Source organism: Tenrec ecaudatus, chromosome 6, assembly GCF_050624435.1.
Source record: "Tenrec ecaudatus isolate mTenEca1 chromosome 6, mTenEca1.hap1, whole genome shotgun sequence".
NCBI classification, from domain to species: domain Eukaryota; kingdom Metazoa; phylum Chordata; class Mammalia; order Afrosoricida; family Tenrecidae; genus Tenrec; species Tenrec ecaudatus.
In genome coordinates this window covers 19,929,300-19,947,924 of record NC_134535.1, presented here as the reverse complement: position 1 = coordinate 19,947,924, position 18,625 = coordinate 19,929,300, and the positions used below count along the sequence as shown (strand labels likewise).

The 18,625-nt window shown below is 50.1% G+C and overlaps 1 protein-coding gene across 1 annotated transcript in view; it reads right to left on the bottom strand.

The window, feature by feature from the left end:
• NUAK1 (NUAK family kinase 1) overlaps nt 1–18,625 on the bottom strand; it is a 91,322-nt gene that overhangs the window by 50,489 nt on the left and 22,208 nt on the right. Inside the window, exon 2 of the mRNA XM_075551044.1 lies at nt 2,519–2,639. Within this exon, the coding sequence (XP_075407159.1) occupies nt 2,519–2,639 (121 nt within the window). The remainder of the gene's footprint in view (nt 1–2,518; nt 2,640–18,625) is intronic.

The window sequence follows — 18,625 nt, the reverse complement described above, 5'->3', positions numbered from 1 at the left end:
CTCTATTAGAGATGGGCATCTGATCTGGACGGACACGACACCCAGCAGCGTCCCGGAGAATGTTCTACAGCCAGGGCGCAGGGTTCTTCAATGGCATCATAGGCGCCACTGGCTACGCGTGGCTGCTGGGCCTTTGCCAGGTGGCCGGTGTGCATGGAGACACCAAGCTACTTTTCAAAAGCCCTGCTTTAATTGAAATGCAGACAGCCGCCCTTGGCTTCTGGGTGAGACAACGCCATGCTATGTTACTCCAGGGGCTTTCCAGAGACCTGTAGCTCACCCACATATCTCCTTAACCCATTTTAAGAGCTACTGGTGATTTCTTTGCGGGTGGGGGGAGGGAGGGTAGCCACTGTCATCTAGTCATCGCTAACTCATGGAGACCCCGTGAGGTTGTCAGAGGAGAAGGACGGGGCAGGAGGCGGGGGTGTTGCAGCAGCTGATTTTTTGGAAGATGATTGCCAGAATTTTCTTCTGAGGTGCCTCTGGGGGGCCCTGAACTTTCAGAGAAACAGCAAACACATAAATTGCTTGCACCAACCAGGTGGCTCCAGACAGGCTTAGGCATCTCCGTGGGATGATCTCCATCCCTCCTGGTCTTGCTCCTCAGCCTAGGGGATCCCCATCACATTCACGTTTGTATTTCTAACTGCACCGAGTGCCGCCCACGTGCAAGAACATGGGCCTGCGGTTCTCACCGCGGGGTGCTGGAGAATGAGGTTCTAATCGTCCCAAGGGATGCATCTGGTGGCTGGGGGACTGCCCTTGGAGAATCGGGAGATGTCGGTGGATTTTAATTTTCCTTGCAAATTAAAGAGCTCCCCAAATAAACCCTGGAAAGCCCCAGGTGACGCCACACATAGGTTAGGGATGCCTGTCGCCATTTCAGCCAAATACAGAGACCGGGTTGATTTGAGAAATCCAAACGTAAGAGATATGACCAACATCTGCTTCTAGAAAAGCAGGCAAACTAGAAGTAGTGGACTCAGGGGGGTGGGGGGGTGTTGATGACCGGGGAAGAATATTGTTTGAAAAAAAAAGAGGAGTAAATGAAGGAAATTTTTAAATATCAGATAATATTTCGGGTCACCATTGGGTTTCCTCTTAGCCTTACCTGAGCAATCTCATCTCAATCAAAAGAGAAATTAAAAGACAGTTCATTTTCCTGACTCAACCAGAATTTTTTTAAAAGTTGGGCAGAAACGCTTTGACTCAACGAATCCACAACAGCCCTGTTTATAAGAACTGGGAATTTGAAACAACTTAAATGTCTGGCCAGGGGGATTCGATCCCATCCACCACGGGATGTCCATAAACAGAATACTCGAAAGTCTTTTAAAATGTCTTTATGGGGGAACAGTTATTAACATAGGAAGAGATGCGTGCTACAATAAGTGTGGGGAGGGGAACTTCCTTGAAAAGGTGAAACAGCAGTGTAAACGCTGTGGTCTGACAGAGGGAGACCCAGTGAAGGTGGCCCTGACTCAGACCGGAAGTCACGTCTTCAACGCTGACGTGTGTATTTCAATCATCTCTGCAAGACACACGTGTGAGGAGGCTTCAAAGGGTCCATGGAAAATTAGAAAGAAACAGGCAGAATGTTTTCCCCCTACGAACGTCGTTTTAAGCTCCCTTGTATTGTTTAATAATTTTTTTAACAGGCAATTCAAAGGAAAAACATCCCTAGACTGTCAGTTTGTCATGCTGTGGCGGGATGGTCAGGTGCGGCATCTCTGGTCGGTCTCTCTCTCTCTCTCTCTCTCTCTCTCTCTCTCTCTCTCTCTCTCTCTCTCTCTCTCAAGCATCAAAGTGTAAGTATTGTATAAGCCTTTCCCTACCCCACCCTGCCACAGAGGAGCCCTGGGACAACTAACTCATCAGAAGATGATTCTGGGGAAAAAAATGAGGCTGCTTGCTCCCATAGTGATTTAGTGTTGGAGATCCAAAGGGGCTGCTACACCCTGACCTATAGGGTCTCTAGAGTCTCTGGGAGTCAGAATCAGCCCGATGACAGTGTATTTGAATACCTTTCCGCGAACACTACATGTATCTTGGGATCTATATCAAGTGCTCGCGGGACCTGCTCAGGATTAACTGCTCACTGGATTCTCAGGGCGCACTCCCCCACCTCAAACAGCACCCCCAGGGGCTCCTGCACCCACTGTTCCTTGTTCCCCCAGCAAACCGCTGCTTTTCAGGACTGGTAGCTGGGTGTCACTGGCCAGCTTCCAAGAAGGCAGGTTGCCTAGCAACCAGCCGGGGTCTGGTAAGACAGAACAAGGCACCATCGGAGCTAGTTTACCCCCAAAGTGAGTCTCATGACGTGTGTCTGGTTGCATTTCAAGGTAACCAAATAAGAGATAACGCCCGGCTATTTTTGCATCATGAGGAAAAATGCTTGGCTCCTGTCCAGAAGGGCAATTACCTAAAAGTCTTGGCAAGCTGTATGGTATGAGAAATGGTACCAGATAGGGGTGGGAGGTGGGGGTGGGAGTGGGGAGAAAGAAGAATCACTGACCTTCATAAATACTGATGATATGAGGATGGCTGAGGGATGACATGATCTCAATCTCGCGTCTGATGTGAACCATGTCCTGTTCGTCCTTAATTTTGTCCTTACGAATGGATTTTATAGCAACCTATAAAGTCAGGAAATGAAATGTTACCCAGAGAACTAAACAGATGCAAATCAGCCATGGGGGGAGGTCGGAAAATAAATACAGATGTTCCTTGTTGGCAGAACCGACAAGAACCAAAACAAAGCTTCAAGATCGCCCCTCCCCCCCCCCACCATCCCGTCCCCTGCCATGTCTTTCATTTAGAGCAAAAACATGCTTCCCCTGGCAACAGAAAACATCAGGTTTTAACAGCCTGCAGTTGGGGGGGATGGAGGTCCGCCGCCCCCCCCCCATGTAAATTGTAGCCTGATTCATTTACTTGTGGAATCCTGACCCTATGGAAAAAGAAAACAGGAGAGCTTCGCATACTTGGCCCCAGCTTCCGATGGCCGGCATCGGGGCGAGATGATGCCTAGCGCGAGGCCCTGGGTGAATGCACTAGGCTGCTCATCAAACAGCCCCAGGGACAAGTTCACCCAGAAGTGCCTTGGAAGAAAGTCCTGGTGATCTGCCTCTATTGGGGGTGGGGAGGCAGGTCAGCCACTAAGAACTTCATGGAGCACCACCCAGGAGTCCGAGTCAACTCCACGGGACTGGTTAGCTCACGGCCACCTGTTCCTCAATTCATGGGGCTTGAGGCATCACCTGAGGCTAGAATTTATGCACACGTTCCAAAGTCAAAGCCTCCTTGGCTAGTCCTTCATGCCCAAGGTGCCTTTGATAGTGCCCAGTCTAACAAAGAGGTTCTTTAAGAGAACAACAGGAGTTAAGACGAAGGAAGTGCGAACTGGCCTTCCTGCCCAAGCCCCGTCCATTCCAAAAGCCCCAAGCCCATGTGATCCGCAAATCCAAACTAGACCGCCAGGACCAGCACACAGGGCGACCGCTCAAGCAAAACACACACACACACACACACACGCAGGCATTAGATGACGACGGAGAAGCTAATAAGGAAATATATGTTTGCCAATGGAGTCCTTTTTGCTCAGAAACAAGTTGTTTGGCAATTTAATCTGCCTTGGCTCTGATAGGGGGCAGAAGCTACTGGTGGGAGGGATGGGTAGCCAGGGTAACCAGGACGCCCGCCAGCCAATCTGCTGCCAGCCTCAGAGACTGTTGAGTTCCTGCCCCAAGTAGTCCTCCTGGGGCCTCAACTGCCTCGCGCACCACCCGATTCCGGATGAAGAGCAGGGTACCCACTCTCCTGGATTACAGAAGCAGTGAAAACTGCTTCCATTCACCTGCTAGCCTACTGGTTGGCGGTTTGAAGCCACCCAGCCTGGCCATCTGCTCCCATTAAGAATCAAACGTGGGCCCCATTGCATGATGTCTACGCCAAATTCATAGCCCCTAAGGACACAGTAGATCTGCCCCTTAAGATTTCCTGTCAGCCTTTGTGGAAACAGACGGGCACGTCTTTCTCCCTCAAAGCAGCCGGTGGGCTCAAACTACCAACCGTTCAGCCACTAGAGGAGGGCTTCACCATTTTGCCCTGGTGCTTCTGCCATGACAAGTACAGAAAATCCTGTAACACAAGAAGTGGTCGCCAAGAGTTGGAATCCACTTGGCGGCCACCAACAACTAACAGTTCTCTGGAGGATAAAAGTCCATGTCTCTGGAGCAAAGAAGATGGAAGAAAATCCAAGACGCAAGGAGGCAATTAGCCCAAAGGACTCATGGGCCATGTGAACCCAGCCTCTATGGCCCTGAGACCTTGAGCACTAGATGGTGCCCAGCTCCCCCGGCTCTCTGGGCTGAGCGGGGACACAATGGAGGTCCTGGATGACACAGAAGAGCGATGTGAAACAAAACTCAACATCGGGGAAAGGACCAAGCTCACTGCTCTGACAGGGATGGGTGGAACCTTCTAAACCACTGCCCCCAGACACCCTTCATGCCTAGATGCAAGCTTACCCCCATGGCTCAGCTTTCAGCCACCTGATGGACAGGCCTGTCAGGTAAGCAGTCACATCAGGAGGTCCGCACTCCTTGGGACAATTAGTCACCCCATCACCAGGGCAGCATTTTCCCAAAGTGGACAGCTCAGAAAGCAGGAAGGCATAGGAAGGAAAGGGGCAGCCCAGGGAGGAGGGGGGGACAGTGCATTCCAATGTAGAAACAGCCATCAGTTTCACAAAGCAAAATCTGTGAGTCGTTGAATAGAAAACTGATTTGTTCTGTAAACTATCACCCAAATCGCAAATTAACAGTGGGGAGAGGGTGGCTACAAAAATTAAAAGGCCTTTGTCATTGGAAGTGCAAGGTCACACCTGGCCTCCCAAAGAAGCCCACTGCTGGCAAGTCCATTCTGAATCAATACATTCCCCTCCCAGGTCCGGGGCTATGGGTCTCCAGGAGAGGAGGGTGAAACACAACCAGACTCGGCAGCAGGGCGTTCAGATCTGTGAACACCTGCCACCTCACACCCACGCTGAGCCTCCACCAAGCATCATAAACAGACCTTGCTAAAGCAGAATCAGCCCATCAGTGACTCAGCAAGAGTGGGGAGGCTGTTCTTACTGTGACCGCCAGTTGCTGACCTCCCAGAAAACAGGCTGACAGCTCCCTGTACTTCTCCAACGCAATGCTCAGAGAAGCATTTGTAATGCAATGAAAGGGAGGCAGCGGGTGGTGTGAGATATGAAAATAACAATTTTTAATTTATCAAGGGTTCGCAAAATGGGGAGGGGGGAAAAGAGGAACTGATACCAAAGGCTCAAGTAGAAAGAAAATATTTTGAAAAGGATGATGGATGGCAACATATGTACAAATGTGCTGGATACAATGGGTGTATGGATTGTTATAAGAGCTGTAAGAGCACCCAGTATTATGATTTATTTAAATAAATAAGCAAAAGAAGGGGGGAAAGGAAGAAGCATTGTGCCATGACTCACCAAAGCGTCAGTGAGATGCTTATGCATTGCTCTCTCCAGTGCTTAGCCCAGTGCCTGTCAGGTGGGGGTGGTGGTGAAGGTGCTGATGGTGGTGGTAGTGATGGAGGTGGTGGTGGTGGTGAAGGTGGTGGTGGTGGAGGTGGTGGTGGTGGTGGTGGTGGTGGTGGTGGTGGTGGTGGCGGTGGTGGAGGTGGTGATGGTGGTGGTGGTGGTGGTGGTGGTGGTGGTGGTGGTGATGGTGGTGGTGGTGATGGTGATGGTGGTGGTAGTGGTGGTGATGGTGGTGGTGGAGGTGGTGGTGGAGGTGGTGATGGTGGTGGTGGAGGTGGTGGTGATGGTGATGGTGGTGGTGGTGATGGGGATGGTGATGGTGGTGGTGCTGATGGTGGTGGTAGTGATGGAGGTGGTGGTGGAGGTGGTCATGGTGGTGGTGGAGGTGGTAATGGTGGTGGTGGAGGTGGTGGAGGTGGTGGAGGTGATGGTGGTGGTGATAGTGGTGGTGGTGATGGGGATGGGAATGGTGGTGGTGGTCATGGTGGTGGTGGTGGTGGAGGTGGTGGTGGAGGTGGTCATGGTGGTGGTGGTGGTGGTGGTGGTGGAGGTGATGGTGGTGGTGATAGTGGTGGTGGTGATGGGGATGGGGATGGTGGTGGTGGTCATGGTGGTGGTGGTGGTGGAGGTGGTGGTGGAGGTGGTCATGGTGGTGGTGGAGGTGGTGGAGGTGGTGGAGGTGGTGGTGGTGGAGGTGGTGGTGGTGGTAGAGGTGGTGGTGGTGGTGGTGGTGGTGGAAACGGAGAGTACTGCCCCCCTCCCCCATAGGTAGGTGGGTGGATGTATGGGAAGGAGAGAAGAAGGGAGGGAGTTGGGTAGGTAGGTAGGTAGGTAGGTAGATGGGTGGGATAGGTAGGCAGATGTGGGTAGGGAGGTAATGGGTGGGTGGGTGGGTGGGTAGGGAGGTAGGTGGGTGGATAGGTGGGTACGTACACAGAAAAGGAGACAAAGGGTGGAGGACCAGAGAAGGGACAGTGGAACTGAGACAAAGGAAAAGCAGAGAGCACAGGCCAATCACAGCCAGGGCAGGCCTCAGTACACAAAGCCTTCCTACTGGGCTACCAGGGGGTACAGAACACACACCTGGAGACAGGAGTCCCGCTATAAACTCAGGGACCCATAGGACCACCTTTCAGCCATGAGGTGGCCGGGGAGGCGGGAAGGGGAAGGGGAGGTTGGCTGTAAAGCAGGCTGCCCAGAAAGGAACAAGCGTGCCAGCTTCCATGTGTTTGTGCCACCACGGTGCCAGGCTCGGCACTACCCCTGGGCCTCCTGAGGGCCTCATCCAGAGTGCAGCCAGACAAACTCCCCTCTGGTTCTGGGAAACAGAGAGATGTGACTGTGCAGTTTTCTCTTCCCGTTCCCGAGGGGAGCAGACAGGCGCACGCACACAGGCGGGTAGACAAGGAAGCGGTGGGTGGTGGCTGGACTGACTCCTGCATTCTTGCTTGAAATAAAGATGGGCCGAGGGTCAAAACCACCCCCTTTGATTCTCTCAGGGGCCTGCCCTTGGCCTCTGAGAAGGCCTCCAGGCCCCACTGTCTGCTTACGACGGGGACACGTGCTGGGGCGAAAGGAAACGAGCCCTCTGGTCAAGGCTTCTCTGCCCGTGAGCCAAAGCAGCGGGGAGCATCTGCCGGGGCGGAGGTGGTGGGGCAGGTGTGCTCCCAAAGCTGCCCAGAGAAGAGAGTTCTAGGAAAACCCCACTCGTCACTAGGGGAAAAGCTTCAATCACTTCCCCACCCCACCCGACCCCCCAAAAAACTTCCTCAAATCACACTTGCATTGGGAATGGAAAGGAGGGCTCTTTCTACCCACCTCGTCCCCTCCCACGTGGGAGGCCTGGGTGCCCTTTGCTGCATACACAGCCTGCGGGCCACCAGGTCACCGTCTGTTAGGGACAGCACCCAGGGCACGACGGTCTTTACCCGGCACCCACTACCACGGCAGGAAGCGCAGGAGAGCAGGGGCTCTCCGCCAACCCTGCACCTGAGTCCCAGACCAGAGGGATAGCTAGCAAGAACCCCCAAAGCATCTTCCACCCCAGGCCCATGCTCCCCTCATTTCCTTCGTAGCATTGCACTGGAGAATAAAGTATCCCTTAGAATCAGAACTCTGCCCCAAGGGCTCATAGAGGCTGGATGCACTCCCAAACCACTGCTCCCAGCTCATCTTTCACCCTGACACCTAAAATATCCCCCAAAGTGTGCTCAAAACCAAACGACAGTTCTGTATAGCTGGTTAAAAAAAAGTGTCTACCTTGAGCTATGTGCTTTTTAAAGATCTATGTACCAAGTTCAAACCCACCAGCAGCTCCAAGGAACAACGAAGAGCCGTCCCATTCCTGTAATGAGTTACAGTCACAGAGAGCCCCCCACCCCCACCCCAGGGTAGTTCTCAGATCACTCTGAGTCAGAACTGACTTGATAGCAGGGAGTGTGGTTTGGGAGTCTGTTTTATTTTGGGGTTTGGTCTCTACACGGGATCAGGGGCACAGCAGGAAGGGGAAGAGTTAGCTAAGAATCTCTGGGGGCCGAGTGGCTTGTGTTCAGGCGGGAGGAGCCACGCGGTCAAGGAGGCCAGAAGGGCTGTCGCATTTGAAGACTAGCCCCACTGTCCGCGTAGGAGGTATTGACGCGGTGTCGGTTTCGTTGCATGCGTGCCTGGCAAGAACCAATCATGGGATCCCTTACGTTAAAGGGAAAAAGGTCACCTCAAGGCCATCCCTTCCACCATGACGCACTTTGATGGTTCGCTGGCTTTTCCTTTCCGGCGACAAGATTATCTGAACACCTGTCCTGTCCTGGGGAAAGTGCCGAGATGGCACGAGGGAGACTCCGTGGAGTCATTCCCAGCCGTCTAGGTGGGTGGTGGGTGGTGGAGGGTGGGGTGGCGGGGAGAATCACCACTCAACGTTTCCTAAGTACCTGTCTTCTTCGCCTCCTGGCCAAGAGCTACCAAAGAGAGACACAGATTCCCGCATCAGCAGGCAGAAACGCTCCCCTCCACTGGCCCTCACTTTTCAGCTCCACCAAGAAAGACCGAGGTGCACAAAGGACCCAGTTCACACCCAGTAGAACACAAGGGTTCTACTCCCCCTTCAGAATGCCTGAGGGGAGGAGAACATTGGGTGTTTGTGCCCAATACCCATGGTGGCCCTGTACCTAACTGTCCCCAAGTCTAGATGGCACCGAGTGCCTTATAAAACAGTCTGCCGCAAAAGAAGGCCACCCCTTAGCTTAATATTTAAACCACACAGGCAGGAGCTTTGGCCCTGGCCCTGGCCCTGCCCCTGCCCCTGGCTGCAGAAGAGGCCGCTTTCCGGCTCGGTTCAAGGGATCAGGCACAGCCTGCTGCTCTTCTGTGTGGGCGTCTCTCCTCCCTTGTTGAGTCCCCACCAGAAACCACCTGGTGTGTAGCCTGCCAGCGTCGTTCTCCTGCGTGGCTGCTGTGAAGGCTGAGAACTCGGAGATCTAGGCGGATTCATGGGGAGGCAGGTCTCTCCCTGGAGGCGCCTTGGTGCCAGAGTGGGCTACGCGTCGGGCTGCTGTCCACAAGGTCAGCAGTGCGAAACCACCAGCCACTCCGTGGGAGAGAGATGAGGCTCTCCTGTAAAGATGTACAGCCCCAGGACACCCACGAGGACAAGTCTACCCTGTCCTGTGGGGTCACCATAAGTCAGAATCGGCTCAATGGCAGTGTGTTTGGTTTGATTTGGTGTCGTTAGGAGTTCCCCTTTCAGGGGGTTTCTGGGGGCACAGTGCTTACAGGCTTGGCTGCTAACCAAAAGGTCAGTGGCTCAACTCTACCAGCCACCCCACGTGAGCAAGATGGGGCAGGCAGTGTCCATAAAGTTTCCTTGGAAACCTTGCTCGGAAGCCCTACTCTGTCCCACAGAGTCTCTCTCAGTCAATGGACTGCACAGCAAAGGATTACTACTTTCCGCCCAGGACACTCCTGACCTTCTGCCCTCAGCAGCCACTTCCCCCAATGCTCATTAGCTGACGCACGTCAACCTGCATTTTAGAGCAATGCCTCTCAAACAACGGTCACTTGAGCATCTGGTTCAATTGCAGTCTCTGAATCCATAAGACTAGCTGGCCCAGGAGTCTGAATCCCTAACAAATTCCTAATGATTCAGGGGCACTAGCCCAGGTCCCACACTGGGAGTCATGAGTTCTTAGAACTGTCTTTTTTTTAAAAAACAGTGATAATAAGAAAGCAATCACTAAATTAATGTTAGCAATATTAAATCAAAAGTAACAAGAGCTACCAGTTGCCCTGACCAAAGTGCCCGTGGACCGCAGCTTAGTTTATCTTGACTTCAGACCCATTTTACAGCTGTCAAACGTGAGGCTGGAGAAAGAAAAATGTGGCCCAAAGTCACATAGCTTGAAAAAGATGGAGCAAGGTCTTGCCCTGGCAGGCAGATCCTGGAGGTTGCTGTCCTCGGGGCTGCAGGTAAAGTTTGGGGAGCAAAACCAGGCTTCTTAAAGATGACTAGAGTAGTCCCGGTGGCCTGGCGAGCGGTTCCAACCCACGAGTCATTTCTCAAGAAAAAGTTGAGGCTCTCTGCTCCATAAAGTTGTACAGCCTCATAGACCCAAAGGGGGTAATGCTGCTGTCTTATAGCTCTGAGTAGGAATGGACACTTGATGGCAGTCTGGTTGGGATGCCGCTGTTGTTTTAAAGAGCATTAAACCCTTGACACACTTGCTGATGAAGATAAAATATTGCAACCTTCAGTATGCATTACAACCCAATGAAAAGAAAATGAAATCCTCATAACTGGATCAATAGGTGACATCATGATAAGCAGAAAAAAGATCGACGTTGTCAAGGATTCTGTCTTGCTTGGGTCCACAATCAATTATCATGGGCACAGCAATTGAGGACAAACAATGCATTTCATTGGATAAATATGCTGCAAAAAAACCTCCTGAGAAGCGTTGGAGAGCAAGGATGTTCATTTGAGGACTAAGGTGCACCTGACCCAAGTCATAACATACATGGACATTAAATACGGAAGACAAAGAATTGATGCACTTGGATTATGATGCTGGGGAAGAACACTGAAAGTTCCATGGACGGCCAAAAGAACAAACAGATCTGTCTTGGAAGAAATACAACCAGCATGCTCCGTGGAAACAAGGATGGTGAGACTGTCTGGTGCATTTTGAACACTCCTATCAAGAGATGAGATTCCCTGGAGAAGCACATCATGCTTGCTAAAGTAGAGGGGCAGGGACAAGAGGAAGGTCCTCAACAAGGTAGACTGACAGAGGAGCTGCAACAATGGGCTCAAACATAAGAAAAGTTATGAAGATGGTAGGACCAGCCAGTGTTTCCTTCTGTTGTACATAGCAGTCATTATGAGTCAGAACTGACTCAAGGGAGCCTAACAACAACACAGAGTCCCTTTGCAGCAGATGAAGTTTGACAGGACCAAACATGTGGTCTTGGGAGGTGGGACTGGGGTCCGAGCAGGATGAAGAAACAAGGCTGTCAATAAAGCACAAGCATCACTTTGGGAGAACAAGATCACCTTCTGATCCCAGCAAAGGAGCTGGTGGCTTCCTGGCTGTGGTAGTTACATAGCTGATGTCAACTTGAGACTATTAAGAGTGAAGGGGTGGAGTGTAGCCTGTCAATCAGGTTGCAGTTCGATGACCTCATTTGGAGGCGCAACAGAGATAAATAGCTCGCAGGAGGTGGGACAAACACACTCTCCTTGCAAGACATTCCTGTTGACAAGCCACATGGAGCTACGCTGATGGAGCCAGAGCATTGGAGCTGGAAGAGCCATGTGGAGGCCCACGCCAGTACTAAGATGCTTCCACCGCCACTGGATCCACAAGACTTCCCACCCACTAGCCTGTGATCTTCCTGCATTCTGCATCATTGCACACTGCATGAGTTTAAAGAGGAATTTATGGATTAGTATCAACATATGGGGTAATATCGGACATATGGACTTGATCTGGACTGGGCTGGGATGTTTTCTATTGTACTGTTAATGTACAATTGACCTTTGATATAAAGTTCTCTCTTACACACATGAGTGTCTCTGGGTTTGTTTCTCTCGTCTACCCTGACGAACACACTGGCTATTCACAAGGTGTGAACTCATCCCCAACCATGTTGGGGGACAGGGAAGCCTTCAGGGTACTGAGTCAGTCACAGGCATGCAGGGATCATCTCTGACTAAGGCTCCTGGAGGCCACATGCAGCTAAGCCGGCAACCAAGTCCAGTGGGAAGTCCTTGTCTGGAAGACAGACTGAGTTCTAGGCACGGCAAGGCATGGATAGCTACACCGGGACCACCGTGGTCCAAAGCGCTATAGGGTACACAAATGGTTTCCACTCAGAACACCTGTGCCCGAGGGTCACCCTGCAACCACAGCCCCTACTTAATCCAAGGGCCCCCAGCACTGCCTGGAGCAGCCTGGTAGTGTCAGCGCAGAACCCCATCAAGTTGCTTTAAGCCATGATGCAACCGGCCCCACGGGAGCCAGCCCCAACGAGAGCCCGGGGGTCTCGCCTCCCCTTCCTCTTCAGCCCACTGATTCATGTTCTCACATGATGGTTTTCACGTACAAGCAGATTGCAAGCCAAGAGTTATATCAACAGGCTCGAGGAGAGATGCCCCACTGCCAAGGAGCCAGGCATGTGTAAGAAAGAGCTTTTCTTCAACGGTGGTGTCACATTCTCTACCACCAGAAGCTCCTTCGTCTTCTAAGAGGTCCTGAAAATGGAATCTGCTCTGCAGTTCCGTTGTCAGGCCTCCAGGAACCGAAATGCTTCATAAAAGAGAGGACGACTCCCCAGGTGATAGCGGGTTTTACTGCTGCCCTAAAGCATGTTCTCTTTCAAGAATTCACATGACAAATCCGATGTTTCTACTTGCCTGGACCAAGGTCTGCTTGGGAGCAGCTCGGAGGGGGGTGTGCGGGGGAATGTTAAACACTCATCTAGCCCTGACAGGGGAGCAGTGTTGATAAGATTCTCATCTTTCATGTGAGAGATTCCTGGGTTCAATTCCCAGCCATGTGTGTGTATGTGATATTCCTGGGTTTGATTCCCAGCCGTGTGTGTGTGTGTGTGTGTGTGTGTGTGTGTGTGTGTGTGTGAGAGAGAGAGAGAGAGAGAGAGAGAGAGAGAGAGAGAGAGAGAGAGAGAGAGAGAGAGAGAGAGAGAGAGAGAAACAGAGAGAGAGACAGAGAGAGAGATTGATTGATTCCTGGGTTTGATTCCCAGCTGTGTGTGTGTGTGGGGGGGGGAGAGAGAGAGAGAGAGAGAGAGAGCTGTGATGATGGGTAGGTTGCAACAAGGCTGCCAGATAAAGACAGACTAGGAAGAAAGGTCTGGAGATCTGCTTCCACAAAGCAGTCAAGCAGAACCTCCTGGACCATTGTGATGCGACTCCGTTGGGCGTGGGTCACCACCACGGGTTGGGGGATGACTCAGCAGCAGCTACTAGGATCCGTTGTGAAGGAATCTCCTTATCTTTCATTCCACTTGCCCACAAACTTTTGGGGCCCTCTTCATAGTCACTTTACATCCCAATATCCCCCTTAAGGCCCAGCCAAGGACGTCCTTCTTCCAAGTGGTGCTGCTGCAAAGGAAGTCAACTGGGTGACTGAGGAAGCGGGGATAGCTTGACCCTCCTTATATGGTGATGGGGCTTTTAAGATGCAAGGTAGTGGCCACGGCTAAAAAGATAGCTGCGAACACAGCAGCCACGTGTGTGAGAACCCCCTGGTACAGGGGGTTGTTAAAATTGAAAGTCCCATAAGAGGAGGAGGGTATGGACTATGCAGCTAATTCCCTCCCTGAACAACTGGTCCCTCTGCCGTGAGACCACATCTGGACAGGGCTCAGCAACCAGGACTGACATCTGGATCAAACATTATATACAGTGATGCTTACAGGGGGCTGCAATGATTCAGAGGGGCCGCAACATCCGATACCTACACTTTATCCTGGACGATAGGCTATAATATAAAAGGTTTTCATTGCTGGGACACAGGGCGGGGGTAGTGATGGTGGTGGTTTGGCACTGTATTTTTTGTTGTTGTTGTCTAAAATGGGGCTGGTAGGCCAAATACATTTGGAAACCTATATTATAGAAGAATCTTGATCAAAGGGGGGGTATGTAAAACATAATTTAAAGTTCTTATGGACTCCAGACCCTATGGAACTATGGAGGCTGGACGGATTATTTGAAATTACTGCCCTCAGATCATGTTTAGCACTAGGTTACAGACGCATCTTTTATACATACCGATCTCAATGGGCACACATCAAATTGACACATGAACGACACCACACATTTTCTTTAAAATGTAACTTATCTTATTTAAGAATTAGATACTACACATAATTTATAAAGGAAATGTGTGATATTATATATTTATATAAAATGCAGAATACTCAACATTATACACAATTGGAGACACTGGGCCACTTGGGTGGGTCAGTATGACACACTGCTGCACTGTGTGTCTTTCCATTTGATGCTGACTTTCTGAGAATTTATTGACTAGGTTTCTATTTATCAACAAAGTAATGCTTTCAAGAATGAAACGGATTTACTGGAACTAATATTCCATTGATGTTAGTGTCAAATTGAGAAAATTTCAATATTAGAAAAAATGAATTTGGGTATAATCTCGTTAAATGTCTAAGTCAGCATTCATCCTGGTGCTCCAAGATGGGAATGTAACGTGCTGGCATGGAGTAGGGAACCAGTAGAGAGGTCTGAGGGACTGGCCCCAATCCCAACTTTCAGAGGACAGCACTGAAGCTACAGCTCCAGGAAAGAGACATGTCTGATCTGAGCACATGGGAGTAAATGAAGGGGGAGGAAGAGAGAGTGGAGCACATCCTGGCCCACCAAGTCTTGAGGACAATATCCCTGCTCAGAGCAGCCAATGCACAGAGAGGACTGTATGGCCCCACTATGAGACATGATATCCTTCAATGACCCATAATCCTGCAGGGGACAACACTGGAGGCACTGTGTGGGAATTGAGCCCAATCTGACCCCACCACACCAAGGCAAAACACTAAGGGTGTGCAATAGAACAGCAAGGGGAGCAGAGCAAGGAAGTCCTGAGGGAATACCAAAATAGACTCTGGGGCAACACATCAGACTCAACTCGAAAAAAAATCCCTAAAGGTCAACAAACAGACCTTGAACTATTTACAGGATTTTCCTTTTTTGTGTCATTGGTTTTTTGTTGTTCTTCTTGTTTTGCTTTCTTCTTTTCTTACTTTGTTTTGCTCTGTCTTGTTTTGGTACATATTATTATCTCTGCAGCTCTATCGAGATAAGATAGGCTAGATGAACAATCTGAAGGAGAAAACAATGGGACACATGGTTCGGGGGCGGGAGGGGGACTATAGGAGAGGGGTAGCTGGGGGAAATGAAGTGGTGGTAACAAACGCAGGGACAAGGGAACAACAAGTGATCCAAAATCAGTGGCGAGGAGGGTGTAAGAGGCCTGGTAGGGCTCGATCAAGGGCAATGTAACCAAGAGGAATTACTGAAACCCAAATGAAGGCTGAGCATGATAGTGGGACAAGAGGAAAGTAAAAGGAAATAGAGGAAAGAAGTAGCAAGCAAAGGGCATTTATAGAGGTCTAGGTATGTACATATGTCAATATACTTATACATGATAATGGGTAAATAAATCTATGTGTATACATTTATAGGATGAGTATTAAAGTAGCAGATGGACACTGGGCCTCCACTCAAGTACTCCCTCAATGGAAGAATACTTTGTTCTACTAAACTGGCATTCTATGATGCTCACCTTTCTGACACAATCACAGAAGACAAATGGGTACATAAGCAAATGTGATTAAGAAAGCTGATGGTGCCCAGTTATCAAAACACATAGCATCTGGGATCTTAATGGCTTGAAGACAAACAAGCGGCCATCTAGCTGAGAAGCAACAAAGCCCACATGGAAGAAGCACACCAGCCTGTGTGATCATGAGGTGTTGATGGGATGAGGTATCAGGTATCAAAGAACTAAAAATCATATCATTATGAATGAGGGGAGTGCAGAATGGGGACCCAAAGCCCATCTGTAGGCAACTGGACAACGCCTTACAGAAGGGTCTCAGGGAGGAGATGAGCTAGTCAGGGTGCAGTATAGCAATGATGAAACATACAACTTTCCTCTAGTTCTTAAATTCTTCCTCCCCACCACTATCATGATCCCAATTCTACCTTACAATTCTGGCTAGACCAGAGGATGCACACTGGTACAGATAGGAACTGGAAACACAGGGAATCCAGGACAGATGATCCCTTCAGGACCAGTGGTGAGAATGGCTATACCAGAAGGGTGGAGGGAAGGTGGAGTAGAAAGGGGGAACTGATCACAGGATCTACATATAACCCCCTCCCTGGGGGTCAGACAACAGAAAAGTGGGTGAAGAGAGACATCAGATAGTATAAGACATGACAAAATAATAATTATTTATAAATTATCAAGGGTTCATGAGGGAGGAGAGCGGGGAGGGAAGGGATAAAATGAGGAGCTGATGCCAAGGGCTCAAGGACAAAGCAAATGTTTTTGAGAATGATGATGGCAACAAATGTACAAATGTGCTTGACAAAATGGGTGGATGGATTGTGATAAGAGTTGTAAGAGCCCCCAATAAAATGATTTTTTAAAGGTAAGAGATAAATCAATGTAAATGGTTTCTGTAATTTTCACTGAGGAAACTGCACTAAAATGACCCATCCCGGTACACCCAGTGTTAAACCTTAAACCAAAGGCATTCCCTAAAGTCTCCTTAGCAGCAAATAATAGCATGATTTCAGGAGTGTGTGTGCCTGAAGCACTGTGCTCTTTGGAGCACTGTCTAGATGGGATCTAAGGGACGTCAGAAACTTGAACGATGGACAGGAAGAAGAGTTCGGGAAAGGAGATGACAGTGGCTGACCAACTCCTAGAAGGTAACCACATCCGCGCACCTTCCTTGCGGAAACCGTGGAATTGGTGTTGATTTTGCTGTGTACGTTCCCAACAACAAAAGAAAAGAACATCAAAATGAAGGATAAAAAAAATCTTAAAATTAAAATTTTCTAAATGCCGATTTCAAGAATTCACCTACTGAATTCAGGCATAGGAGGTCGGGGGAGGGGGCAGGGAAGGACATAGTGTTAACATTTACTTTCGTTGTGTCAATATATACACGTACCTGTTTCATCTCACAGAACATTTGCCAATTCACATGTTTTCCATTCCAGCACATTAATGATATTAATTAAGTTCATAGTGGGTGTGAAAGCATCTCCATTATCTGTTCCAAATTATGCCATTTCCATTAATGGAACTAAGACTCCTTCCTCCTCCATCCCCTCCATCCCATTCCTGGTACTGGTTCACTCAGGAATCTACTCTCTCTCTATTTACCTGGTCTAGCAATTTCACCCTGAGTGGAATCATAGGTTATTCGCCCTTCTGGGGCTTGTTTCACTAAGCCTAATGTTTCCTGAGTTGTTCCATATTAGAGTATATCTCATGACTTCACATCTCTTCGTGGCTAAGTAGTATTCTACTCAATGTGAGGCAGTTTTGACCAGTGACCAGGAGGCTCCACTGTACTCCAGCAACTTGAGAGTGAGGATCTTAAAGCCAAAAGCCCCATTCCCTGGAAGGCGTTTGCAGCTCAGGATAACCCTGTGCATATCAGAGTAGTACTGTGGTCTTCAGGGCTTTCAAGAGCTGATGTGAAGGAATTTGATTGCCTGGACTTTCTTCTGCTACACTTTTGGGTCACCTAGAACCTCCAATCTTTCAGTCAGCGGCCAAGCACCATTTACACCACCCAGGGACTCTGAAACCATCTAAATCCAGAGTCAGCACATTGGGGGGAGCACCTACAACTCCATCATTTACATGTTACACATCGGTGGTGGTTCCAACCCATAGCCACCCAGAACAGAACCCTGCCCGGCCCTGTGCCAGCCTCGCAATTGCAGCCACTGCCCATCCACCTCATGCAGGGGAAGCTGATCCCTCTTCTCCGCTGCCCCTCCACATATGACACATCAGACCATTAATAAAAACGGAACGTGCGGAGTTGCCCGTGTCGATAGGAGGGAATATAAAACAGGCTGCTTCCTTGCAGGGACTCGGTGACCCACATTCATTCATCCCTGGCAAGTGGAAGGTTTGCTCTCAGCGAATACTTCACTCTCCCTAGCCTGAGGCCGGGCCTGGGGATGACGCCCGTCTGCAGAAGCTGGATGCATCGATGGTAGACTTCATAGTCTGCACACCGCCCCAGGCCGCCAGCCTGGTGAGTGAGTGGGTTTCAAGGAGGGGGTGGAGGTGAGCTCCAACCCTCCTGCCTACTTGGTAGAGAAAGCGTCTGGCCTAGACCTGAGCTTTCACTTACCAGCATCCTTTGCTCCATGGAGAGGGTCTAAGGGGGTCTTCCCTGACCCAGCATCCTATGCCCAACAAAGAAGGGTCTGGCTCAGGGCTGTAGGGAGGAACCTTCCCTTACCCAGAATCCTTTGCTCAATGGAGAACGTCTAATCCATGGCTCTAAGGAACCTGCCCTTCTCCAGCATCCAATGCTCTGTAGAGAAAGGGTCTGGCCTAGGGCTGTGAGGAGCCTTTCCCTACCAGCATCCTGTGCTCCATGGAGAATGGATCTGGGCCCAGGGCTCTGTGAAACCTTCACTTATCCAACATGCTCTGCTCTGCAGAGAAAGGGTCTGACCCAGGGCTATGTGGAACCTTCACTTACCCAACATGCTCTGAGGCTCGCTCCAGGTCCAGAGTCCCCCGGCTCAAGGTCCCCTGCATGAACTGGCCTCTGGTAGCGCAAGAGCTGTTCGCACAGGCAACCCCAGGGCCAAAGAAAGGCAAAAAGCCAAGGCTGTTTAGCTGGGGCTCAGGTTGCCAAGCAACTGTTTATTTTGGGACTTCCATGTTTCCCAAAGCCAAGTGCAACAACACGAACCCGGGATTCTGAAGTGCTGCTGCTCGCCATCTAGATTCCCAATGTTCTAGGGGGGGGAAGGGGGGA